Source organism: Pleurodeles waltl, chromosome 1_1 (genome assembly GCF_031143425.1).
Source record: "Pleurodeles waltl isolate 20211129_DDA chromosome 1_1, aPleWal1.hap1.20221129, whole genome shotgun sequence".
Classification (NCBI taxonomy): domain Eukaryota; kingdom Metazoa; phylum Chordata; class Amphibia; order Caudata; family Salamandridae; genus Pleurodeles; species Pleurodeles waltl.
In genome coordinates this window covers 532210333-532232015 of record NC_090436.1, presented here as the reverse complement: position 1 = coordinate 532232015, position 21683 = coordinate 532210333, and the positions used below count along the sequence as shown (strand labels likewise).

General features: G+C 43.3%; 1 protein-coding gene across 1 annotated transcript in view; it reads left to right on the top strand.

The window, feature by feature from the left end:
• Nucleotides 1–21683, top strand: part of ELL2 (elongation factor for RNA polymerase II 2) — a 238435-nt gene that overhangs the window by 134936 nt on the left and 81816 nt on the right. Inside the window, exons 6-7 of the mRNA XM_069225710.1 lie at nucleotides 12810–12934; nucleotides 19024–19120. Of these exons, the coding sequence (XP_069081811.1) occupies nucleotides 12810–12934; nucleotides 19024–19120 (222 nt within the window). The remainder of the gene's footprint in view (nucleotides 1–12809; nucleotides 12935–19023; nucleotides 19121–21683) is intronic.

Genomic DNA, 21683 nt, shown 5'->3' with positions numbered 1-21683 from the left:
TTTTTTTTTTTTTTTTTTTTTTTTTTTTTTTTTAATTAATATTGTGGTCATCGTTGTCGACCCTCCGTGACATCCAGGGTGGGCCCTGAAACTGGAATTTTCAATGCATGATTTCCATCTTCGGATTCTTTTTTTTTTTTTTTCCATCATTATGTCTAGACTCAAGAAAGAAGATTTGAGAGTGTCTTTGAAAAGCAGACATATGGTCAAATACTGAGAGAACAGGGTTGATTTAATCGAATACCAATGAAGAAACAGAAAAGGATTTGTTCCTGCACCAAGGGAGGACTCCTCCATTTTGGAACACATGGCTGCAGACTACACGGCAGTGAGGGAAAATTGAGAATTCACCCTTTAAAATCTGCCTGAACTGCCACCACAAATCTGTGCAGAAAGACTTGCACAAAATATTCAATCTTTGCCTACGAAGAGAACATCTTGCATACCTCCGTCCTCTGTGCTAAGTTTTAACCTAAGACACGATGAGGGAGAGCATGTTGGGCACACTATGCCATGATCGACACCCCGTCGAAGCAGCCTTCCGTCAAAGAGTTGGGTGCGCCCTGTGTAGAGAAAAGAAAGGTCAGTATCAAGGACACCAAACTGGCACAAGAAGGGTAAGTGGACACCGAAAGTCATAAGTGTTAAAAGACTGGAGGTTGCAAGGAGAGTGGTGTATGAAGCAGACCGCAAGAAGTGGTGGAATGTAAGTGATCAGGCTGAAGACTCCGATTTAAGTCCTCAAAGACTGCTTCGACATCAATACACTTGACAGACAGACGACAGCAGGATGACTACTACTTTGACCAGGAGACATCCAACGGGATGAAGGAAAAGGAGTCTAAGTTCAAAGGCCCACCTATTCTGAAAAGGAAGGCTCTGCCAATACTCAACACTCAATAACTGGTGCTCGAGGAAAGATAAAGAAGCCCGGGCTCGAGGCAGAAATGGAGGTGCTCCTTTTGAGGAAAAGGGATTTCAACAAATCCCTCCAGGGATTTTGAATACCACCAAAACCCGCTCTTGGAGCAGAAATGACAAAACTAGCAACTAGCAGCCAGAGATTTAAACACCATCAACTCTAGAGCCTCACTTAGAAAAGCAGGACGCGTTTTTAGACTACAAAGAAACAAGACATCGCTGTCTTTTAGGGACGAGCCACAGGAGGAGGTCTGGAAATACCTTAACAGCAGCTCCACTTCACCACCTATCCCTTGAGCCTCTCCACAAAATGATCTGGCTATCAACAGCGGGCTCATCAATACAGTATCGGACACCTTCTGGGTGCACTTTAAGGGAGAAAGAAGATTCCGGTTTCTTGTTAGACACTGATGTCCTCACAAAAGAGGAGCTTGCATCTGCCCATGTTGCTGAACCACCTTTACCAGTGAATGGAGTACGTTTTACCCGGTGTGTTGAAGAAATACTAGCATTCCTCAGAAGACTCCGATCTACATTAAAGGCAGTGCATTTGCAGAGTTGTTCGTTTTGGCCACAGTAAGGAAGAGGGAGTAAAACTCCCTCCAGAGGTGTAGCTTGGTCAGTGAGATTGGGGGGAGACCATGGGAGGGGGTGGCAGATTCTCCAACAATCATACTTGGTAAATACAACAAGGAGGGCATGTGCGAGGAGCTTGAGGGTCAGTGGAAAGGGAGAGTAATGCAGATTGCTAGGGTTACTAAATTGGAGAAAAGGCAAGATTTTGTAAAAAAAAAAAATAACATTTTTGAAAAATTTCAAAACCGAAGGAGAGTGTATTTTTGTAGGTATCTATGTAAAAAAAAATGGTGAAATCGGACACACCTCACCATACCTGACTGAAACCACTTATACCCAACTATTTATCAGAATATATATATATATATTAGGAGGAGTGTAAGGCAAAAAGCCAAGACCATGATACAGGAAGGGAAGACCAACACCTTCCTAAGGTCTGCCCATCATGGGCAGAAACAGCCCACAGGCAGATGTGCACCGGAACAGTGCTCCAGCGGCACTTCTGTCAGTCGTGAGGTTCGAGACCGAGATACATGCCTCATGCATTCACAGGGAGACACTCTTCTAGGCCTTGTAGTGGATGAGGCACTGTAACAAATCACATACAACAAACTGTGAATGCAGTGGAAGCATTGCAATTATATGGTTTGTTCAAATGGGAAAGCATTGCTAGCCAGAAGACAACCAAGCAGAGGCGTTTTCCAATATGGGACAGCCCCTCAACAGCAAGGCATCAGTCAATTACAACACAGGCTGTGACCCACCAATGGTAGTACCCTTCCAGACAATCATGGAGGGAAATCAAGAGGGATAGGCCGGCCCCCTAGGAGAGTGGGGACCAGAAAACAAATGAATCCCACGAGCTACACACAACACAGAAGGCTAGTGGGCAGAATAGAGAGGATTAAGAATAGGAGCCAGCCAAGTTGGACACAAGGATATTAAACACCCCCCATCCCCAATAGAAGCCAAAAAAAGTTTACTCCTCTTACTTTCTTGTGCAAAACAGGATCAAACCTTAAGGCCAGTCCTGGACCTCAGATACCTAAACAAGAGCTTCAGAATGCCAATGTTGCAAGGACAGACAGTACTTCAGGTTTGTCATAAACAATATATACTATCAGTACAAGGTACTACCCTTTCGCCTTAAATCTGCACCAAGGTTTTTTCAAGCTAGGGAACATCAGTAACGAAGGGAGCCATTGCACGTTGGATAGTGCAGACAATCCAAACCAGCTATGGAAGAGCAGGGGAAAATCACTAGTGGCAAGACCAAGGGCCCACCCCATCTGGAGAAAGGGGCAGTGCATGTCCTTTGGTGTTTTAGTGTGTATAGCAGCAGAAGTGTTGGAAATGCAGACTGGGAATTAAGACTAATGTGGTTAGTGAGGTTTGCATCCTAGCTCTTCAACTTCAGAGCCTTTGTCTACTTTCAATAAGGCTATGACAGACACTCACTCTGGCATGGACAAAGTATTGCTTGGTTCCACCTTTGAGGCGACCCATTGCAAAGCCCCTTTTGCCTACTCTGGGTGATTGACCCTTGACTCTGCACCCTCACCAGAATGTTCTGTAGTGCAGGCTTCACCCAGAAAAGTCACCCCTTATACCATCCTTATCTCCCCCCCCCCCACCCCTTTAGCCACCACCACCACCATCTGATAGATAATCGAAGCATATTGATGCACTTGTCAAGAGTGTGTTCTCCTGTTCGGCATTTAGATTTCTGAATACGGGCTGCTTGTTGGGCAGGTACACTCATATCCTCAGGTTTGTTGAACAAGATCTTGCCTGAAGATTTTTAAAAGCCCTTCATTTCTCAAACACTCCATGACAGATAGGATGTGGCTAAATACATTTTGCGTTCTTGACTGAACATCGCTGACTGCGTAGGTAATACTATGGGCACTGGTGGTGTATTTTTAAAGGAACTCTTTTGTGCCTCGCAGTGTTGAGTTACAGACGGTGGAGTGAAATGTCGCACTGACTTGTCATTCACCTGTGCTTGTTGCCCTCTTGACAACCTGTAGTAAAACTCACTTCACTTGACTAACTGTACCGCGTTGGCGCCCACACCCATTCTGCTCTACTCGTTTCACGATTATTTCGGCTGGTGGCTGCTTCCTTATTTGGCCTCGTTCCTCAATGCTTCACCCAAGAAACGCTCTTGCCTAATTGCTTACTCATGTAACACAATTTTGCACAACTGTACTTTTTTCAAATTTGTTTTCATTGTGTCGCGTGACGTTCTTCCTTTTACATCGTGCTGTTGCACCTGTTTGGAATGAAGGATAGTTATAGTGTAGGTGATTTTTATTTTTATGTAACTACATGCATGTTAATCGCTTGTCGACGCTAATTTTGAATAGTTAAACATCCAGGAAGGCCAAAGTTTGTGTCGAATTTGAAAATGCAGTTTACAAATGAATACTACGTTTTTGAACTAATGAGAATTCGAAAGTATTTGTTTGCAGTTCCAAATTGCGTTTTGTGACGCATTAATCCTGGTGATAGGGAGCACAAGGGCTTGAACTTTTTTTGTTTCGCAAAAACTGCTTTACACCAGTCCAACTTTAAATAACTTCCATTCAGAATCTAGCCTGCACTCATCCCAAAACCGCTTTGTGATTGCATGTTCGCTCATTTAAAGTGACTTACGTTTTTTTGCCACCCCGTTCCATCTGTTAGTTGCAGAAATAAAACTGCAGCGTGAAAGGTGCATAGCTTTGCCTAGCCACGTGGAGCCAAGAAAGGTTTCTGCTTCAGTATTGCCAACTCAACACTGCATCCTGAGTTTATTTATAGCTCTTGCAGCAGGCTGATCAGTTCAACCACCATTAATATACCTCCTTATTGGGCAGTGTTAAACCCTGAACGTCTTACAAGTCATCTTTCACTGACAAGTGACCCACTCTTTAAGGCAGACTCTCTGTCCAGTTATAGCTGCATATTGTGTCTGAAATGACTGAATGCGCTGAATTCAAATGCGTTTGTAACAGCGCTTGTAAGGCCTATTTTAAAACATAATGCATTTCAGACAGCACAAATGTTTTGCTCCGATTTGTGAATTCAATGTTTCCATGTATCAGATCATTTATCTGATCCTGTTCCACAATGTATGACATAAAATCTAGATATTGTGGAATTCTTGTTGTAGTTTGCATACATTAACCTTTTTTGGATTCCAACCGTTTCCTAAAATTTGTATGCAAGTTAAGCAGACTGTCATTTCCATGTGTGCCTAAACTTCAGTGGATTTTGGGTTTCAGTATATGCTAGAATAAATGTAGCAGATCTGGGAATTTCCATTAATTTCTATGAAACCTATTTTTTTTCCTTTTAATCCTCTACAGGGAAACCCTTTTTCCCTATGTATACAAATGCCTACCATGAAATTTTGGGATGTTCTGGACCTAACCCACCCTGAAAGAGCACATATGCCTTTTGCATCCAGTTTTTGCAAGTGTTTCCAGAATGGGAAACCGCATACAAAATAAGTTTTAGGCACGGATTGTCTTCTGCCATGTTACCCACTTTCCTCTAACAAGCCCAGTGCCTCCAGCACCAGAATTTCAGTATTTACTGCTGTAAAAAAATGTCACCCAACTGTCACGTAGGTGCACAAAAGCCTGTGAATTGTGCCAAATTGATTACACTGCTGAGATTGTATTTGCTAATGTTGCACTGTGCTTATTTAAATTTCAGTTTGGTTATTTTCTTATCCAATTTTTAAAGTTTTTTTTAGTTTAAGTTTTTCTTTTTTTTTTTTCTTTTTTTTTTGTAAACTGTAAACGAATTGTAAGTATTCAAGTTGTAATGGGTATTTTTCCATTGTCTGATAGTTACATGTTTTAGTATTGAAATTATATGTTGCATCCTTCAGATACCTTTATTTTGAATTGATATCGTCATATGACAGTCTTAAAAATGCTAATGTGCCTATTCTCCATCTAATGATTTCTTCCTTGTTCTCAATTATGAAGAAAAATGCTTTTCTGTGGTCCTTCTGATCCCTCAGCAGTTAATTTGTTTTCAAATAGTTTTCCATTTGCAGTGGTCCTGCAGCCCCCTGACGTTCCAGCCTAGAATCTAATCCCTGATCATGTCCTTACTGGTGCACAAAGCTGTCTTTCATCCCTTAACACCTCTGTAAACTGTAAGGGTTGGGTATGGTTTATCCATGCATGATTCAGAACTGCTCTAGATCAGTGGTTCCCAACGTTTTGACTTCTTTGGACTCCCACTTTATCATTACTGGAACCCCCACAATCATTATTGGAATCCAGGGACCCCTTACATTGAAAGCTGGGGACCTAATCTGTTAATATTTTTGCATTTTCTAAGCAGTCACCAGACTCTCTGGTTCTCTGAGCCATTTACCTTAAACTTTCAAAAATTCCTAGTGTGCTAGGGATGTTGCCCATCTTAAAACAGCAAGTTTCGAGCCCTGTAGGAACTGTTGCAAATAAATGTCTGACAGATCCCCCCCCCGATCACGCGAGACTGTGGTACCTGGGGTCGAACCACGACTCCAAGGCCTACAGAAACTGCACACATATAAACTCAAAGGTCACCAGGCAACACAGGGTGAAACACTGTCGCCAAGCATAAGGAGACTCTGCGATGGGACCATTCTAAGTACCACTCTGCATCCAAGTTTCACTCAGTCCTGTTCTTGAAGTCAACTGAGACACTCCAGAAGTCTGTTTTTGTTGTGCTACAAGTCCTCAAGTAAGCATAAGAAGTTGAAGTGGGGGTTCTGCTCCTTTGCACCATTCACATTTGTCTGTCTGGGGGTGGCACTATCCTTCATGATCTCGCTCCTGAAGTCAGCTGACTTTGAAGCTTATCAGGTGGCTGGTTTCAGCTTAAGCTGAGTTTTCAGGGCCTTCTGCCTCACTGCATCAGATCGGAAAGTTCGGCACAGCCATGCTCCAGCTCTTTGCATCCCTGCTGACTTCCGCTGGTGATCCTTTGGTCTCCAAGGTGCAGAGAGGTCTCCCATCTGGGATACCGCTGGCAGGTTTGCCCTCAGCTCCTCCTGGATCCTCAACACTTACTTTGCCCCAGACTCTTGTTCTGACTCTGCTGCTAGCACCTCAACCCATGCCAGCCCCAGGCATGCTGGTGTGAATGTCGCTAGCTGACAAAGTGGAATATATTGTCCTCTCTGTGGGTCCAACCTTGACATGCACCACCACCCAATCCTCCAGAAGCGCCACTTCCCCCACTTGAATTACCACAGGCTCAACAATATTCTCTGTTCCCTTTTTGAGACTGACTTGGATAATTACTGTGGTCCAGGTGATGAGTTTGCTCAGCTGCCTTCCAATTGGTACGAGGGCTTACAGGAGACTAGTGGCCTTGATACCTCCCTGGAGAAGACCCTCCCCCTCCTCCCTGGCCCAGCCACGCAGGAATCTGCTTCCTATGCCTTGGTGATGACGTAGGGTGACCGAAGTACGTGACATCTAACTCCCCATCATGAAGGTTAAAAGCTATGTCTTGATGGAAGTCCTCCATCCGGGGCAAGCATCTTCTTTGCCCATTCTTCCCTTTTTAATAAAGCACTAACATATGCATTGTTGGATGCTTGGGCCAGACCTTTCTGTACTTCCTTCCCCCAGTCAATAGACGAGTTGCCAGGCATCATCACCCTCCTTTGGCGACCAGGCTTTTCTTTCACAGCAGCACCCGCTAGAAAGCCTAGTGATGTAGGCTTCCACCAGCTGCTCTAATCCGAACACATTTCTTACCACTCCCCTAATAGGGATTCTAAGTGTGTGGAAGCATTCGGCAAACATGTAATTTTCCCGCTTGGCCCTTCAGTCTGTTAATGCCTACCATTTGTTGGGACGATACTCATAAGCCTGTCGCGATTGGTGTGGGTCAAGTCTTTCTGGTGTGCCTAAAGTCTTTCACCCTGTATTCTCTCAATCAATTCAAGCTGTTGTGATGCTACCAAGTTCAGTTTGCTGTAACTTGGACACCACCAAGTCCATCAGGCGAGCCATAGGCACTAGCGTTGCCATTCGCCACCCTGTGTGGCTGCGATCAAATGGGTTCTCTTGTGATTTCCAGTCCTCCCTGATGGGCATGCCTGTTCAGGAGGGGTGGGAAGCTGATTCCACTCAAGTGTTTTAGGAGAGCAAGGCTACCATTCTCACCATCACCCCTTATGTGGCTTCTGCTGTTAAATCCATTACCACCAACTTATCTAAATCCCTTAAGGAACCCAGCAGCTTTGTGGTAAAGTCATTGGTGCCATAGTGTCTCACTCTGAGGGCTTTCTGCTCAAGTGGAGCTCTGGCTCCTGTATACCTTTCCACCAGTGTACCACTACTGCTCCAAGTACTCAAGAAGATCAGGAACAAATTAACCCAAGTCATCCTAGTGTCTCCAGATGGGGCACGGAGACTGTTGTATCCAGTTCTCCGATTAGGCTACCTCTCCGGGAGGACCCAATGTTACAGTAATAAGGCAGCATTCTGAACTCAAGCCTTAGCAATCTGCATCCTAATGCTTTGGAGAATGAGTGGAGACAGCTGAATGCCTTGGATCTTCTCTGGCGGTAATTGATACCTTGACAGCCAGCCGTCCCTCATTGAAGCAGGTATACTGACTGTTGTTGGGACAAATTTGTGGCTTGCCAGATTGACCCCCTGCAGGACAAGTTCTGTCTCTTTCCCAGCAAGTCTTTGCTTTGTGCACAGTTGAAGGTCATCTTTTGGTCTTCTGTCCTTTTTATGGTTTCTAGATCAGCCCTTGTTATTTAAGTCACCAGTTGTGAGGCGCTTTTTGAAGGTGCTGCAACCTGTTTTCTATTTCTCCTTTTCTTATGCCCCGATGGGATCTTAATCTAGTCCTGACTCATCTAATGTGCTTTTCCTTCGAGCTGCTTGGCTGCTGTCCCTTACAGCTCCTTAACATCCAGAATGTGTTCCTCATTGCCATCTCCTCGGCACTGTGCTTTGAGCTCTGTGTCAATCAATGTTACACTTCCTTCATTGGAGACAAACTGGTTCTGTGGACCCAGGCATCCTTCCTGCTAAAAGTTGTGACACAGTTTCACGTAGGTCAAACCATCGCTCTGCTGGCATTCTGTGCCCCGCCTCATTCCTGTAAGGAGGAGGCAAAATTTAACCACTTGGAAACCAAGAGTGCTGAGCTTTTACATAGATCATAACCAAGACCACTAGATGGATGATTAGCTCTTTGTGGGGTTATCTGGAGTGAAAAGGGGCAAGGCACTACAGAAGAGAACCATTTCCCATTGGCCTGTGCTCTACATTAATATCTCTTGCTCATTAGCCAAAAAGCAGCCTCTGGATGGACTGTGCTTATTCTACCATACCGAAAGCTGGTACCACTACGTTGGCATGCAGAGTCCCAGTCCTAGACATTTGCCAGGCAGGTACATGAGTGCGTCTCCATACTTTCATGAAGCATTATTACCTGGACAGTCTAACTGGGAGGAGCGTTATGCCCGCTTGCTCCTGCAGTTCTTTCTGGTTTGAGTCTGCACAGACCCACCTCTGACTATGTATTGCTTTGGTATCTATTGAAAAGGTGAAGAATCTGCAGCTATAAGTGCAAGTTACTTACCTTTTGGTAACACTATTTCTGATAGTCCATATCTAGCTACAGATTTCCCACCAACCCTTCCATCCTCCATATTCTGTGATTGGGCTCCAGCCTTAAGGTAAATCCTAAGTCTAGGAATCTGCACACCGCCTACCAGTTTGCTTATTGGGCTTTGCGTTTCGGAGTGTGGTAAACAGTCTTGAAAGCAACTGATGCCTGCGCATGGGGGTGGCACCCGTCAGAGCGGCAAGGCACTACCTTCTGGCACACGTAGGTACTGCTGAAAAGTTTCTGGATCTGGTATGACATCTGGGGAATATTCAAAAGGTGATGAATCTGTGGTCGGATAGTCTCTATCAGAAAACTCGATACAGAGGGTAAATAACTTATTTCTGTAGTGCATCACCAAACAAATGGTGATCATTACTCACTGTTCCTCAAGTAGAGTGCATAGAAAACCTGGGGGGAAGAATTTGGAATTCGATCAGGAGGCAAAGGTACTAATTTGTGTGCTGAAAGAGTTTGCCAGTGCTAGCGTGAGCATTGTGACTTGGTCATTCTAACCTGAGACTCGTTGCTAAGTTTGACACATTACTGGATCCCTGAAAATTATAAATTAAATAATGCAGAGTACAACTACTTTAAGCTAGTGCCTGGATTCCTTTCAGCTCAAAGAATTCAGTTGTTCACTACCCTGGTCGTTCCTCTGTTGTAGAGGTCACAACCTTTTTGTTTTTTCCATGTAGATATTGGTAGAGAAGAGAGCAGTTTGTATTTTTTCTTTTTTCTTTAAAACTCTACTCCTGTCCTTTGTTTTAAAAGTTGTGAACGTTATTTTATTAAATCCAGATTTCTCTCCTGATTTGCGCAGGAGGAGGGTGTTTGCTGTGGACTTACAGCAACTTTCCACACAGAATGGGTTCTGGCTCTTGAAATTTTGATGGCCTCTTGGCAATGTTTCGTAGTACCTTCAAGCATTAGGGGATTAAATGTCAATCCCTAGTTCCTTGAAGCTTACATATTAGTCCTATACCTGCATGCTGAATTTCTTGGTGAGTCATGCCAAGTCTATACTCACTCTTTAGCCTAGATTTTGCTTGAAGTTTGCCTTTTGTCGATGTGGTACATGATGTGGTTTGGCTAAACTCAGTTTGGCTATTTCAACATGCTTTGGGTCGTAATGGCCCTACAATATCTTGACGTCAAGGTGTTTGAAGTCTAGTTTGCTATTTAAGTTTCAGAGACTGCTTTTAGCTGTCTTTTGTCAAAGACTTATTGTAGATAGTAACAATACTTACAGTGGACTTTGAGTTAAACCATTGCCTCTGTTGGTTGGCTTTCCTTTTGACAATCTCCCTTGATTGCATCTTATTGGTTGTCCTTCCTTCCTCTTCATGGGTTTGCCCATCCCCTGGAGCTTAACCTTTTTTACCATCCTTTAATTAAATGACTTTTAAAACAGCATTGTTTCCCCATGGGTGCTTGTGTTTTCTTGCTCTCTGATGTTTGCCTTCCTCCCTCCCCCCTCCAAACCGTCCCATGTGCACTGTATTCTACTTCAAAGCTCATCCATGGCTTTGGCTTCTCCCTCCCTTTTGCTTTTTTTTTTTTCACCCCACCACGCATCCCCCTGCTCTACCGTTGCTCCTCTTTTTGCTTTGGACACTCGTACTTAAATTAATTTTGACCACATAGCACCACATTCTGTAATATATTGCTGGGCTGCTCTGCTTTTTTAGTTTTTAAACACTTAGGCACATTTGCGCTTTAAAAACTTTACTGCTCCAATATAGGCATCCACCATATTGAAATGGTAAATTAAAAGAAAAACAAAATATTTGCTGTCGTGCACAGAAACACTAGGGCTGCTATAGCATGCATGATGACACATACATCACATCACTTTAGTTTTTATCTGTCCTTACTTGTCTGCTCTTGATTGGATGGCTTTCCTCCATGTTTTGTTTTGGTCTTGGTGTTCTGATTCTGTGTTGGATCCCTCCACATCAGCATAGTATATTCACTTGATTTTTCTTTGGGGGCGAGAGAGGCACTTCTAGGCTTTGCTCCTGGTTGTGTTTTTGTGTCCGTAGCATTGCTTTGACAGCCAAAAGGTGAGACCTATTGGCTTTGCAAATGCTTACTTCTCTCTGGGGGTGATACCCAATGCCCACAATTCAATAAAAACGAATACTCTTTTCAATGCATGGTTTAAGTTTCTCCTGCTCATGGAAAAGAGAATGCCCCTCCTGTGTGTGTGTGTGTGTTTTTTTTTTTTTTTTTTTTTAAATTTATTACAGTACCCATTATATGACAACAGTTTTCTATTTAAAATGTTGTGCATAACTGCAGATAACCTGAAAGATTTTCTGTTAAACATGGCAACGCTGGTTCTAAATGTGGAAGTAGACTTTTGGTCTCACTCAACCTTATTTCACACAAGTGACCCATTCACCTTAATGTAGTCCAGCTTATTAAAATAAGATCATCCTCTGCCAATGAAGACATCCCAAATTTCATGTACGTCTCTTGAATGGACATAACAAATAGTGCAAGCCATTATGAGAGTCTAGCCACCCCTTAACCATAAGTTCTCATGTAAAACCCCGTGGATTGAATTGCCCCCAAAGTTGAGTGTCCAGCATGGATTCAATTTCTTCCAAACTCTTGCCTGCTCTTCAGTATGGTGTGACCCTTTTAATATGAAGACAAGAGGTGAAAGACATTTTTAAAGTAAACTTTCTGTAACCTTAGTATTCATCCTCATTCCACCTTTGACTTGTCTGCCCTAATGAGCAATAGTGCGTGAGAAATGGATTTCACCAGGGTTCTGACTGTTATTGAAAGGATTCTACTATAGTCTGTTGAAAGCAAGCCTTGAGAAAAGCTGGGTGGTCAGGGGTCTGTCAAAGATACTTAAATTTCAACCTTATGGAGCAGTGTCATTTTGTATTTCGTTCATACTGCCTCTTTAGTGTGGGGGAAATGTTGGCTTATTTGTATCAGCTGCTGCTAGTGAGAGCCCTTTCACTTGAGCGAAAGTGTTAACACGGTCCAGCTAAATAAAACCATACATATCTCTGCAGCTGGTGAAATGGCTGTTTTATCAAACTGCCCCTATGGGTGCATTTCCTATGAAATTGCTTAGTCTAGTAGGGTCTAGTGATATGTGTATGTCACTTGCCTGCTTCATTACCACATAAGACTAGTGTTCGCTGGCCATGTTATAGACCTTAGGCTGCTCAACACATGGATCTCGTGTTAAGGGCAATTTTGTCACCATGGATGCCTTTAATTTTCTTTTTTTTTTTTTTTATAGTTTGTTTTCACTTCAACATGTATGTTTCCTCAAGACAGTACTATAAATCGAGTCACATTCTGGTACATACTTTTTGAGCTCCATGTTCATACCGACACATGGAAGAGTTTCTACCCTTCTGAATAGGTAGATGCATCTTGCACGAGGATTTAAGAGATTATGGTATTGTTACTCATCTTGCGCTAACTTTCCATTGGTGCTTTCAAAGTGAAGTGGGCTTGGTAACATGCAGTCACAATCTAGTGAATGCTTAACTTAATAGCCCTACACATAGTTGATTTATAAAAGGAAACCCCTGGACTGTATAAAGTGTGGAATTCTACTTTGTGCTGCTCTTGATATTGCATTTATTAAACCACTGTCTCTTCTGGCATTCCTTTTGGCAATTAAACTTGTCTCTTATTTATAGGTAGCAAATTTAAACCCAAAGGACAACTCTTACACGCTAAAGGATTTTGTATTTAAAGAAATTCAGAAAGATTGGCCTGGATACTTGGAAGAAGATAAGCAGTTGCTAGATCGTGTTCTCTCCAGGTAGGTCGTAAACGATGAGACTGGTAATGACACTGTAGGGTAGGCATTGTGAGATAGATATATATATATAAATGTATATATATATGTATATATATATATATATATATATGTTCGATGGCATCTGTCGCTGTAGATACGCATGTTCTGCAATAGCTCGCCATCTGGTGTTGGGCCGGAGTGTTACAAGTTGTTTTTCTTCGAAGAAGTCTTTCGAGTCACGGGAACGAGTGACTCCTCCTTTTGTCTCCATTGCGCATGGGCGTCGACTCCATCTTCGATTGTTTTTTTTCCGCCATCGGGTTCGGACGTGTTCCTGTCGCTCCGAGTTTCGGAACGGAAAAAATAGTTAATTTCGGAAGATTTTCGTCGGTATTGTTGCGTTCGGGATCGGCGTACTTAGATTCCACACCGCATCGAAGATCGAAGAGCTCCGGTGCCCTTCGGGGTAGTTTTTCGATCCTCCGTCGGGGGCCTGGTCGGCCCGACCGCGTGCTGAAGAACGCCGATGGAACGGACCCCGTTCCGTTTCTGCCCCAAATGCCACAATAAATACCCCTACACAGACCAACACTTGGTCTGCAACCTGTGCCTGTCACCTGAGCACAGCGAAGACACCTGCGAGGCCTGTCGTGCGTTCCGGTCCCGAAAAACACTCCGAGACCGTCGAGCCAGAAGACTTCAAATGGCGTCCGCACCGACAGCCCAACGGGAGTTCGAGGAACAAGAAGAGGAAGGTACCTTCTCGATCCAAGACTCGGACTCCGAAGGATTCGACGATACACAAACCGTGAGTAAGACGTCGAAAACCACACAAAGAAACATTTACAAGGCCCAGGGGACGCCACTGCCACCAGGCCATGGCTCGACCCATAAATTCGGTGACCGACCGTCGGCACCGAAAAAGGCCCAAACAGTGCCGAGATCGTCCGACTCCGGTCGAGACACCGGCACGCAGCCTTCTCGGGACCGAGAAAGTGCTGGAGACAAGCCTCGACACCGAGATGCCGGTGTGGACACGTCTCGACGCCGAGACAGCGGCACCGAAACAGATCGACGCCGAGAGGTTTCGGCCCCGAAAAGGAAAAAAGTCACCTCTGAGCCGAAAAAACACGCAGACAAAGTTTCGATGCCGAAACAAACTGCAAGCGACCCAGCTTCAGGCTCTTATACAGAAGAGCACTCGCTAACCTCCCAAATGCAAAAGCATAGGTTTGAGGAAGAGCTACAAGCAACTGATGTGGACCATACGCAAAAGCGTATCTTCATTCAGCAGGGAACAGGAAAAATAAGCACCCTTCCCCCCATTAGGAGAAAGAGAAGGTTGGAGTTCCAGACGGAACAAGCACCACAACCAAAAGTGGTGAAAAGAGTTACACCACCACCCTCTCCTCCGCCCGTGATTAACGTTTCACCAGCACAAACGCCATCACACTCCCCAGCTCACACCACCATGAGCCAGGGTGACCAAGATCAGGACGCATGGGACCTATACGACGCCCCAGTGTCAGATAACAGCCCAGAGGCATACCCTACAAAACCATCTCCACCAGAAGACAGCACCGCGTACTCTCAGGTGGTGGCTAGAGCAGCACAATTTCACAACGTAAGCCTCCACTCAGAACAGGTCGAGGATGATTTCTTGTTCAACACACTCTCCTCCACCCACAGCTCCTACCAAAGCCTGCCTATGCTCCCTGGTATGCTCCGGCACGCAAAAGACATATTTAAGGACCCGGTCAAAAGTAGGGCAATCACACCAAGGGTGGAAAAAAAGTATAAGCCGCCTCCTACGGACCCGGTTTTCATCACAACACAGCTGCCACCAGACTCTGTTGTTGTAGGAGCAGCTAGGAAAAGGGCCAACTCTCACACATCTGGAGATGCACCACCCCCAGATAAAGAAAGCCGCAAGTTCGATGCAGCTGGTAAGAGAGTCGCAGCACAAGCTGCAAACCAGTGGCGCATCGCGAACTCCCAGGCACTACTTGCGCGCTATGACAGAGCCCACTGGGACGAGATGCAACATCTCATTGAACATCTGCCCAAAGACTTCCAAAATAGGGCAAAACAAGTGGTTGAGGAGGGACAGACCATCTCCAACAACCAGATACGTTCCTCCATGGACGCTGCAGATACAGCTGCACGGACAATTAATACATCTGTAACTATCAGAAGGCATGCATGGCTCCGAACGTCTGGATTTAAACCAGAGATTCAACAAGCAGTTCTCAATATGCCTTTTAATGAAAAAGAACTGTTCGGTCCAGAAGTGGACACAGCGATTGAGAAACTCAAAAAAGATACAGACACTGCCAAAGCCATGGGCGCACTCTACTCCCCGCAGAGCAGAGGGAATTACAGCACATTCCGTAAAACGCCCTTTCGAGGGGGGTTTCGGGGTCAAAGCACACAAGCCAGCACCTCACAAGCAACACCGTCCACTTACCAGGGACAGTATAGAGGAGGTTTTCGGGGACAATATAGAGGAGGGCAATTCCCTAGAAATAGAGGGAGATTTCAAAGCCCCAAAACCCCTACTACTAAACAATGACTCACATGTCACTCACCCCCTCCACACAACACCAGTGGGGGGAAGAATAGGTCATTATTACAAAGCATGGGAGGAAATCACTACAGACACTTGGGTTCTAGCAATTATCCAACATGGTTATTGCATAGAATTTCTACAATTCCCTCCAAACATACCACCAAAAGCACAAAATTTAACAACACACCATTCCAATCTCCTGGAGATAGAAGTGCAGGCACTATTGCAAAAGAATGCAATCGAATTAGTGCCAAACACACAAATAAACACAGGAGTTTACTCACTGTACTTTCTGATACCAAAGAAGGACAAAACGCTGAGACCAATCCTAGACCTCAGAGTAGTGAACACTTTCATCAAATCAGACCACTTCCACATGGTCACACTACAAGAAGTATTGCCATTGCTAAAACTGCACGACTACATGGCAACTTTAGACCTCAAGGATGCTTATTTCCATATACCAATACACCCATCGCACAGGAAATACCTAAGGTTTGTATTCAAAGGAATACATTACCAATTCAAGGTACTGCCTTTCGGATTAACAACCGCACCAAGAGTCTTTACCAAATGTCTAGCAGTGGTCGCAGCACACATAAGAAGGCAGCAAATACATGTGTTCCCATATCTAGACGACTGGCTAATCAAGGCCCATTCGTTAATAGAGTGCTCAAATCACACAAATCATATCATACAAACCCTCTTCAAACTAGGGTTCACCGTCAATTTCACAAAATCCTGCCACGCAAGGTACAACAATACCTGGGAGCCATAATAGACACATCAAAAGGAGTAGCCACTCCAAGTCCACAAAGAATTCAAAATTTCAACACCATCATACAACGCATGTATCCAACACAAAAGATACAGGCAAAGATGGTATTACAACTCCTAGGCATGATGTCATCATGCATAGCCATTGTCCCAAACGCAAGACTGCACATGAGGCCCTTACAACAATGCCTAGCATCACAGTGGTCTCAAGCACAGGGTCACCTTCTAGATCTGGTGTTAATAGACCGCCAAACTTACCTCTCGCTTCTGTGGTGGAACAACATAAATTTAAACAAGGGGCGGCCTTTCCAAGACCCAGTGCCACAATACGTAATAACAGATGCTTCCATGACAGGGTGGGGAGCACACCTCAATCAACACAGCATACAAGGACAATGGAACGTACATCAAACAAAACTGCATATCAATCACCTAGAACTTCTAGCAGTTTTTCAAGCACTAAAAGCTTTCCAACCAATAATAGTTCACAAATACATTCTCGTCAAAACAGACAACATGACAACAATGTATTATCTAAACAAGCAGGGAGGGACGCACTCCACGCAGTTAAGCCTGCTAGCACAAAAAATTTGGCATTGGGCAATTCACAACCAAATTCGCCTAATTGCACAGTTTATACCAGGGATACAAAATCAACTCGCAGACAATCTCTCTCGAGATCACCAACAGGTCCACGAATGGGAAATTCACCCCCAAATACTGAACACTTATTTCAAACTCTGGGGAACACCTCAGATAGACTTGTTTGCGACAAGGGAGAACGCAAAATGCCAAAACTTCGCATCCAGATACCCACACAAACAATCCCAAGGCAATGCCCTATGGATGAACTGGTCAGGGATATTTGCTTACGCTTTTCCTCCTCTCCCTCTCCTTCCTTACCTGGTAAACAAACTCAGTCAAAGCAAACTCAAACTCATATTGATAGCACCAACTTGGGCAAGGCAACCCTGGTACACAACGCTGCTAGACCTATCAGTGGTACCCTGCATCAAATTGCCCAACAGGCCAGATCTGTTGACACAGCACAACCAAAAGATCAGACACCCAGATCCAGCATCGCTGAATCTAGCAATCTGGCTCCTGAAATCCTAGAATTCGGACACTTACAACTTACCCAAGAATGTATGGAAGTCATAAAACAAGCAAGAAGGCCATCCACCAGGCACTGCTATGCAAGTAAATGGAAGAGGTTTGTTTGCTACTGCCATATTAATCAAATACAACCATTACACACAACTCCAGAACATGTAGTGGGTTACTTGCTTCACTTACAAAAATCTAACCTAGCTTTCTCTTCCATTAAGATTCACCTTGCAGCAATATCTGCATACCTGCAGACTACCTATTCAACTTCCCTATATAAAATACCAGTCATTAAAGCATTCATGGAGGGCCTTAGGAGAATTATACCACCAAGAACACTACCTGTTCCTTCATGGAACCTAAATGTTGTCCTAACTAGACTTATGGGTCCACCTTTTGAACCCATGCACTCCTGCGACATACAGTTCCTAACCTGGAAGGTGGCATTTCTCATCGCCATTACTTCCCTGAGAAGAGTAAGCGAGATTCAGGCGTTTACTATACAGGAACCTTTTATACAACTACACAAAAATAGTCGTCCTAAGGACCAATCCTAAATTTTTGCCAAAGGTTATTTCACCGTTCCATCTAAATCAAACAGTGGAACTTCCAGTGTTCTTTCCACAGCCAGATACCGTAGCTGAAAGGGCACTACATACATTAGATGTCAAAAGAGCATTAATGTATTACATTGACAGAACAAAGAACATCAGAAAGACTAAACAACTCTTTATTGCATTTCAAAAACCTCATGCAGGAAACCCAATTTCAAAACAAGGTATAGCCAGATGGATAGTTAAATGCATCCAAATCTGCTACCTTAAAGCTAAACGACAGCTGCCCATTACACCAAGGGCACACTCAACCAGAAAGAAAGGTGCTACCATGGCCTTTCTAGGAAACATCCCAATGCAAGAAATATGTAAGGCAGCCACATGGTCTACGCCTCACACATTCACCAAGCACTACTGTGTAGACGTGTTATCCGCACAACAAGCCACAGTAGGTCAAGCTGTATTAAGGACATTATTTCAGACTACTTCCACTCCTACAGGCTGATCCACCGCTTTTGGGGAAATAACTGCTTACTAGTCTATTGCAGAACATGCGTATCTACAGCGACAGATGCCATCGAACTGAAAATGTCACTTACCCAGTGTACATCTGTTCGTGGCATCAGTCGCAGTAGATTCGCATGTGCCCACCCGCCTCCCCGGGAGCCTGTAGCAGTTTGGAAGTTACCTTCAATTATTTATATATGTATCATCTCAACCTTAAATAGGTGCATACTTACTCACTCCATTGCATGGGCACTATTACTACAATTCAACTCCTACCTCACCCTCTGCGGGGAAAAACAATCGAAGATGGAGTCGACGCCCATGCGCAATGGAGACAAAAGGAGGAGTCACTCGGTCCCGTGACTCGAAAGACTTCTTCGAAGAAAAACAACTTGTAACACTCCGGCCCAACACCAGATGGCGAGCTATTGCAGAACATGCGAATCTACTGCGACTGATGCCACGAACAGATGTACACTGGGTAAGTGACATTTTCAATATATATATATATATATATATATATATATTCATTTTTAGCAAAGATTTTTGGTAAAATACTTTTTTTTCTCTTTCCCTATTTTACAATTCCTTATCAGGAAACAAAATCCGTCCCAGAATGCCTCCAATACTGGTCAGTCTGACTCACCTCCTCAAACTTCTGTTAAGGATCCTGCATCTACTTCTCCTTCACAGGTATTTTATGAATCCTGATAGTAATTAAATCAGTAGTATTTAAAACTGGTTTCACTTTTTTAAAATAACATGTTACTTTTTTCTCATTTTTTTGCCATTTTGGAAATGTATTCTAGCCTCTGTCTCTGCAGATCAATCTTGGTAGTTTTTGTGGTCATAAAAATTAATGTTTTATCTCGCTAATGAAAAGGAAGGACCTTTGCCGCAAAGGGGAGCCTGTCATCTGACTTACTTTGGCAAACAAGATTTTTAATTAACTAAAATTTTGGAAGGACTAATAAGCACCTTATCCTATATAAAAGTCCTCAACATTTGAAACCATTTAATTTGGTATGAAATGGACTGTCAACGTTGTAGTTAGTTTACATGTATCATGCTGTTTACGAGTAAAACTCTACACTACAGACATGTTTTAAACATGTGGGACTGCAGGTTCTTTTGGGTTATCTTTCAATTTATAGTCTCTCTCCCAGGTCAAAGGTTGGGTACAGTACTACTCCATAGCATTCCACCTTTACGTGCCCAATTCTTACATGTCATATCCTATCATTACCATATAGGGCACCCTTCCATTTTACCCCCTCCAAATTTGTTGTTCATATGGGGCATTTTCCTTATTACACATAAAAGCAATTATGTGACCTTTGTCAAATTCTTTCTCGTCACTCTATATATTCACAGTGAAATGAACTAATACCAGTCATGTAGCTTACGTTTTTAAAGTATTGTGATCTGGCTGGTAAGTACCCTCGAAGATGTTTGGCAAATTCAGTTCAGTGTATGCCGATAGCAGGATGTTCGGTGACTAGTTACTACTTAAGCTCTGCAGAGATGTGTCTTAGCCTTCTTGCAGAGCACTTTTGCTGCTAATAGAAATTTAAGTGAAAGCAGTTTCATCAGTTAGTACCATAGAGCCTGTTCCACAGGTAGTAGTTAGCTGTTGCTCTACTGTTTGAATGCTACTTTCCATTGAGTTTGAGTGAATTTTTGTGAATTAAAGAAAATATTCCCTAATGTGTGTAGTTGTATGACATATATTTATTTCTATAGTTTTATGCCTTTGTTGAGGTTTAAATCATAGAAATTGTATGGACTGGCATCCCCAGTTTCCAATAATGATTCCCTGGAGGCCCACAGAACTCAAAGGTTCAGAATCACTGGTCTGGACAGTGTTATAGGTCCCATATTGGAGGTTTCGGTGACTGCTGTTTTTTCAGTTATCAGCATGTCTAAGAACAGAATAAATAAAGCAACTTGTAGTTCAAGATTCCCTGCTAAGTGATGAAAGCTACATTTCTGAATGTTAAACAAAAATACCTCCTTCCTAACTATGACCGAGCATGTCCTGGTTTTCTTACATATTTCAGTGATATACCATAAAATGATCATATAAAAGACCAAATGTTTAAGTAGGTTAGCAATATGGGGTGGGTGGTGTGGCCGTGCTGTTCTGTGCTGCAAGAAAGTATCTGGAACCGTTTTCTGCTGACTCAGTCAAGTTCAGCAGCCCTCCTGGATTACTGTAATTTCCCAAAGCATAGTTCTTCAAACTATAGGTTTAGAGACCAGCAAGGTATAAACTGAAAATCAGTTTGTAATGCCAGACACATTAGTAATCTGATAGATAAGCCACATGTCTTGTGCAACATTTTTCATGGTCTTTTTCTTGGCTAGCTCTGCAGTGCCTTCCATGGTTGTCACCCACCCAGGGAATTAATCCAACACTTTTTTCTGTCTGCATATCCAGATGCAGTTCAGTGAAGGATCGACAGTGTGGGATGCCCTTCAAGCACACCTCTTATATTGAGGAATTGAAATTCAGTTTTGCTTTATAGACTTTCCTTGTCATGAACATGTAATTCACCTGCTGAACTTTTCTTAATCCCTACTCTGCACTGCTCCCACATCTGATTTTCATTGTCTACCGAACACATTTTTATCTTGTGTAGTTTGCTGGTTATTGCTAAGGGGATGTTGAATACTCCAGTAGTTTACCGCTACCAAGGGATTTACTACATGTCATTATGTAAATAACAATTGCACAGATGGGCGCTTTTGGTAGACATCTTAACTTTAAGGAAGCTTGATGAGACCCTCCTTCCACGGTACTCTTAAGTAACCATTAGCACTGATTCTATACTGCCTTGATGCAGTACTCACAGAAACCATAGATTAAAAAGTGTACCAGGGTAGCACCCTTGTGTTAATGCTCTTTCCTTACTCTTAATGGTTTACATATGCAACACCTACTTATGACTGGAAAATTGTCAGGTGATGTTTGGAGCAGTATTCATCCATAGTGGTTGTGTGGCTTCCTTTTGAATAGCCTAAACACACTTTGTGAGTGGTCTACCCCAAAATACTGGTGTTTATTTAGAGCTTTGCACTAAATTAGCAGGAGGAGTTAAACTTTTTATGAGTAGTGTATATATAACCAAGGTTTTGTAAAAAAAAATTCTGTTGCTTCATTGACCACATAACTATTTTTTCCTGATTTCCAAGTGGAACTTGATCTACTGCAAAAACGAGTTGGTTACATAGAATTGTAGCCATGATGTGCAGC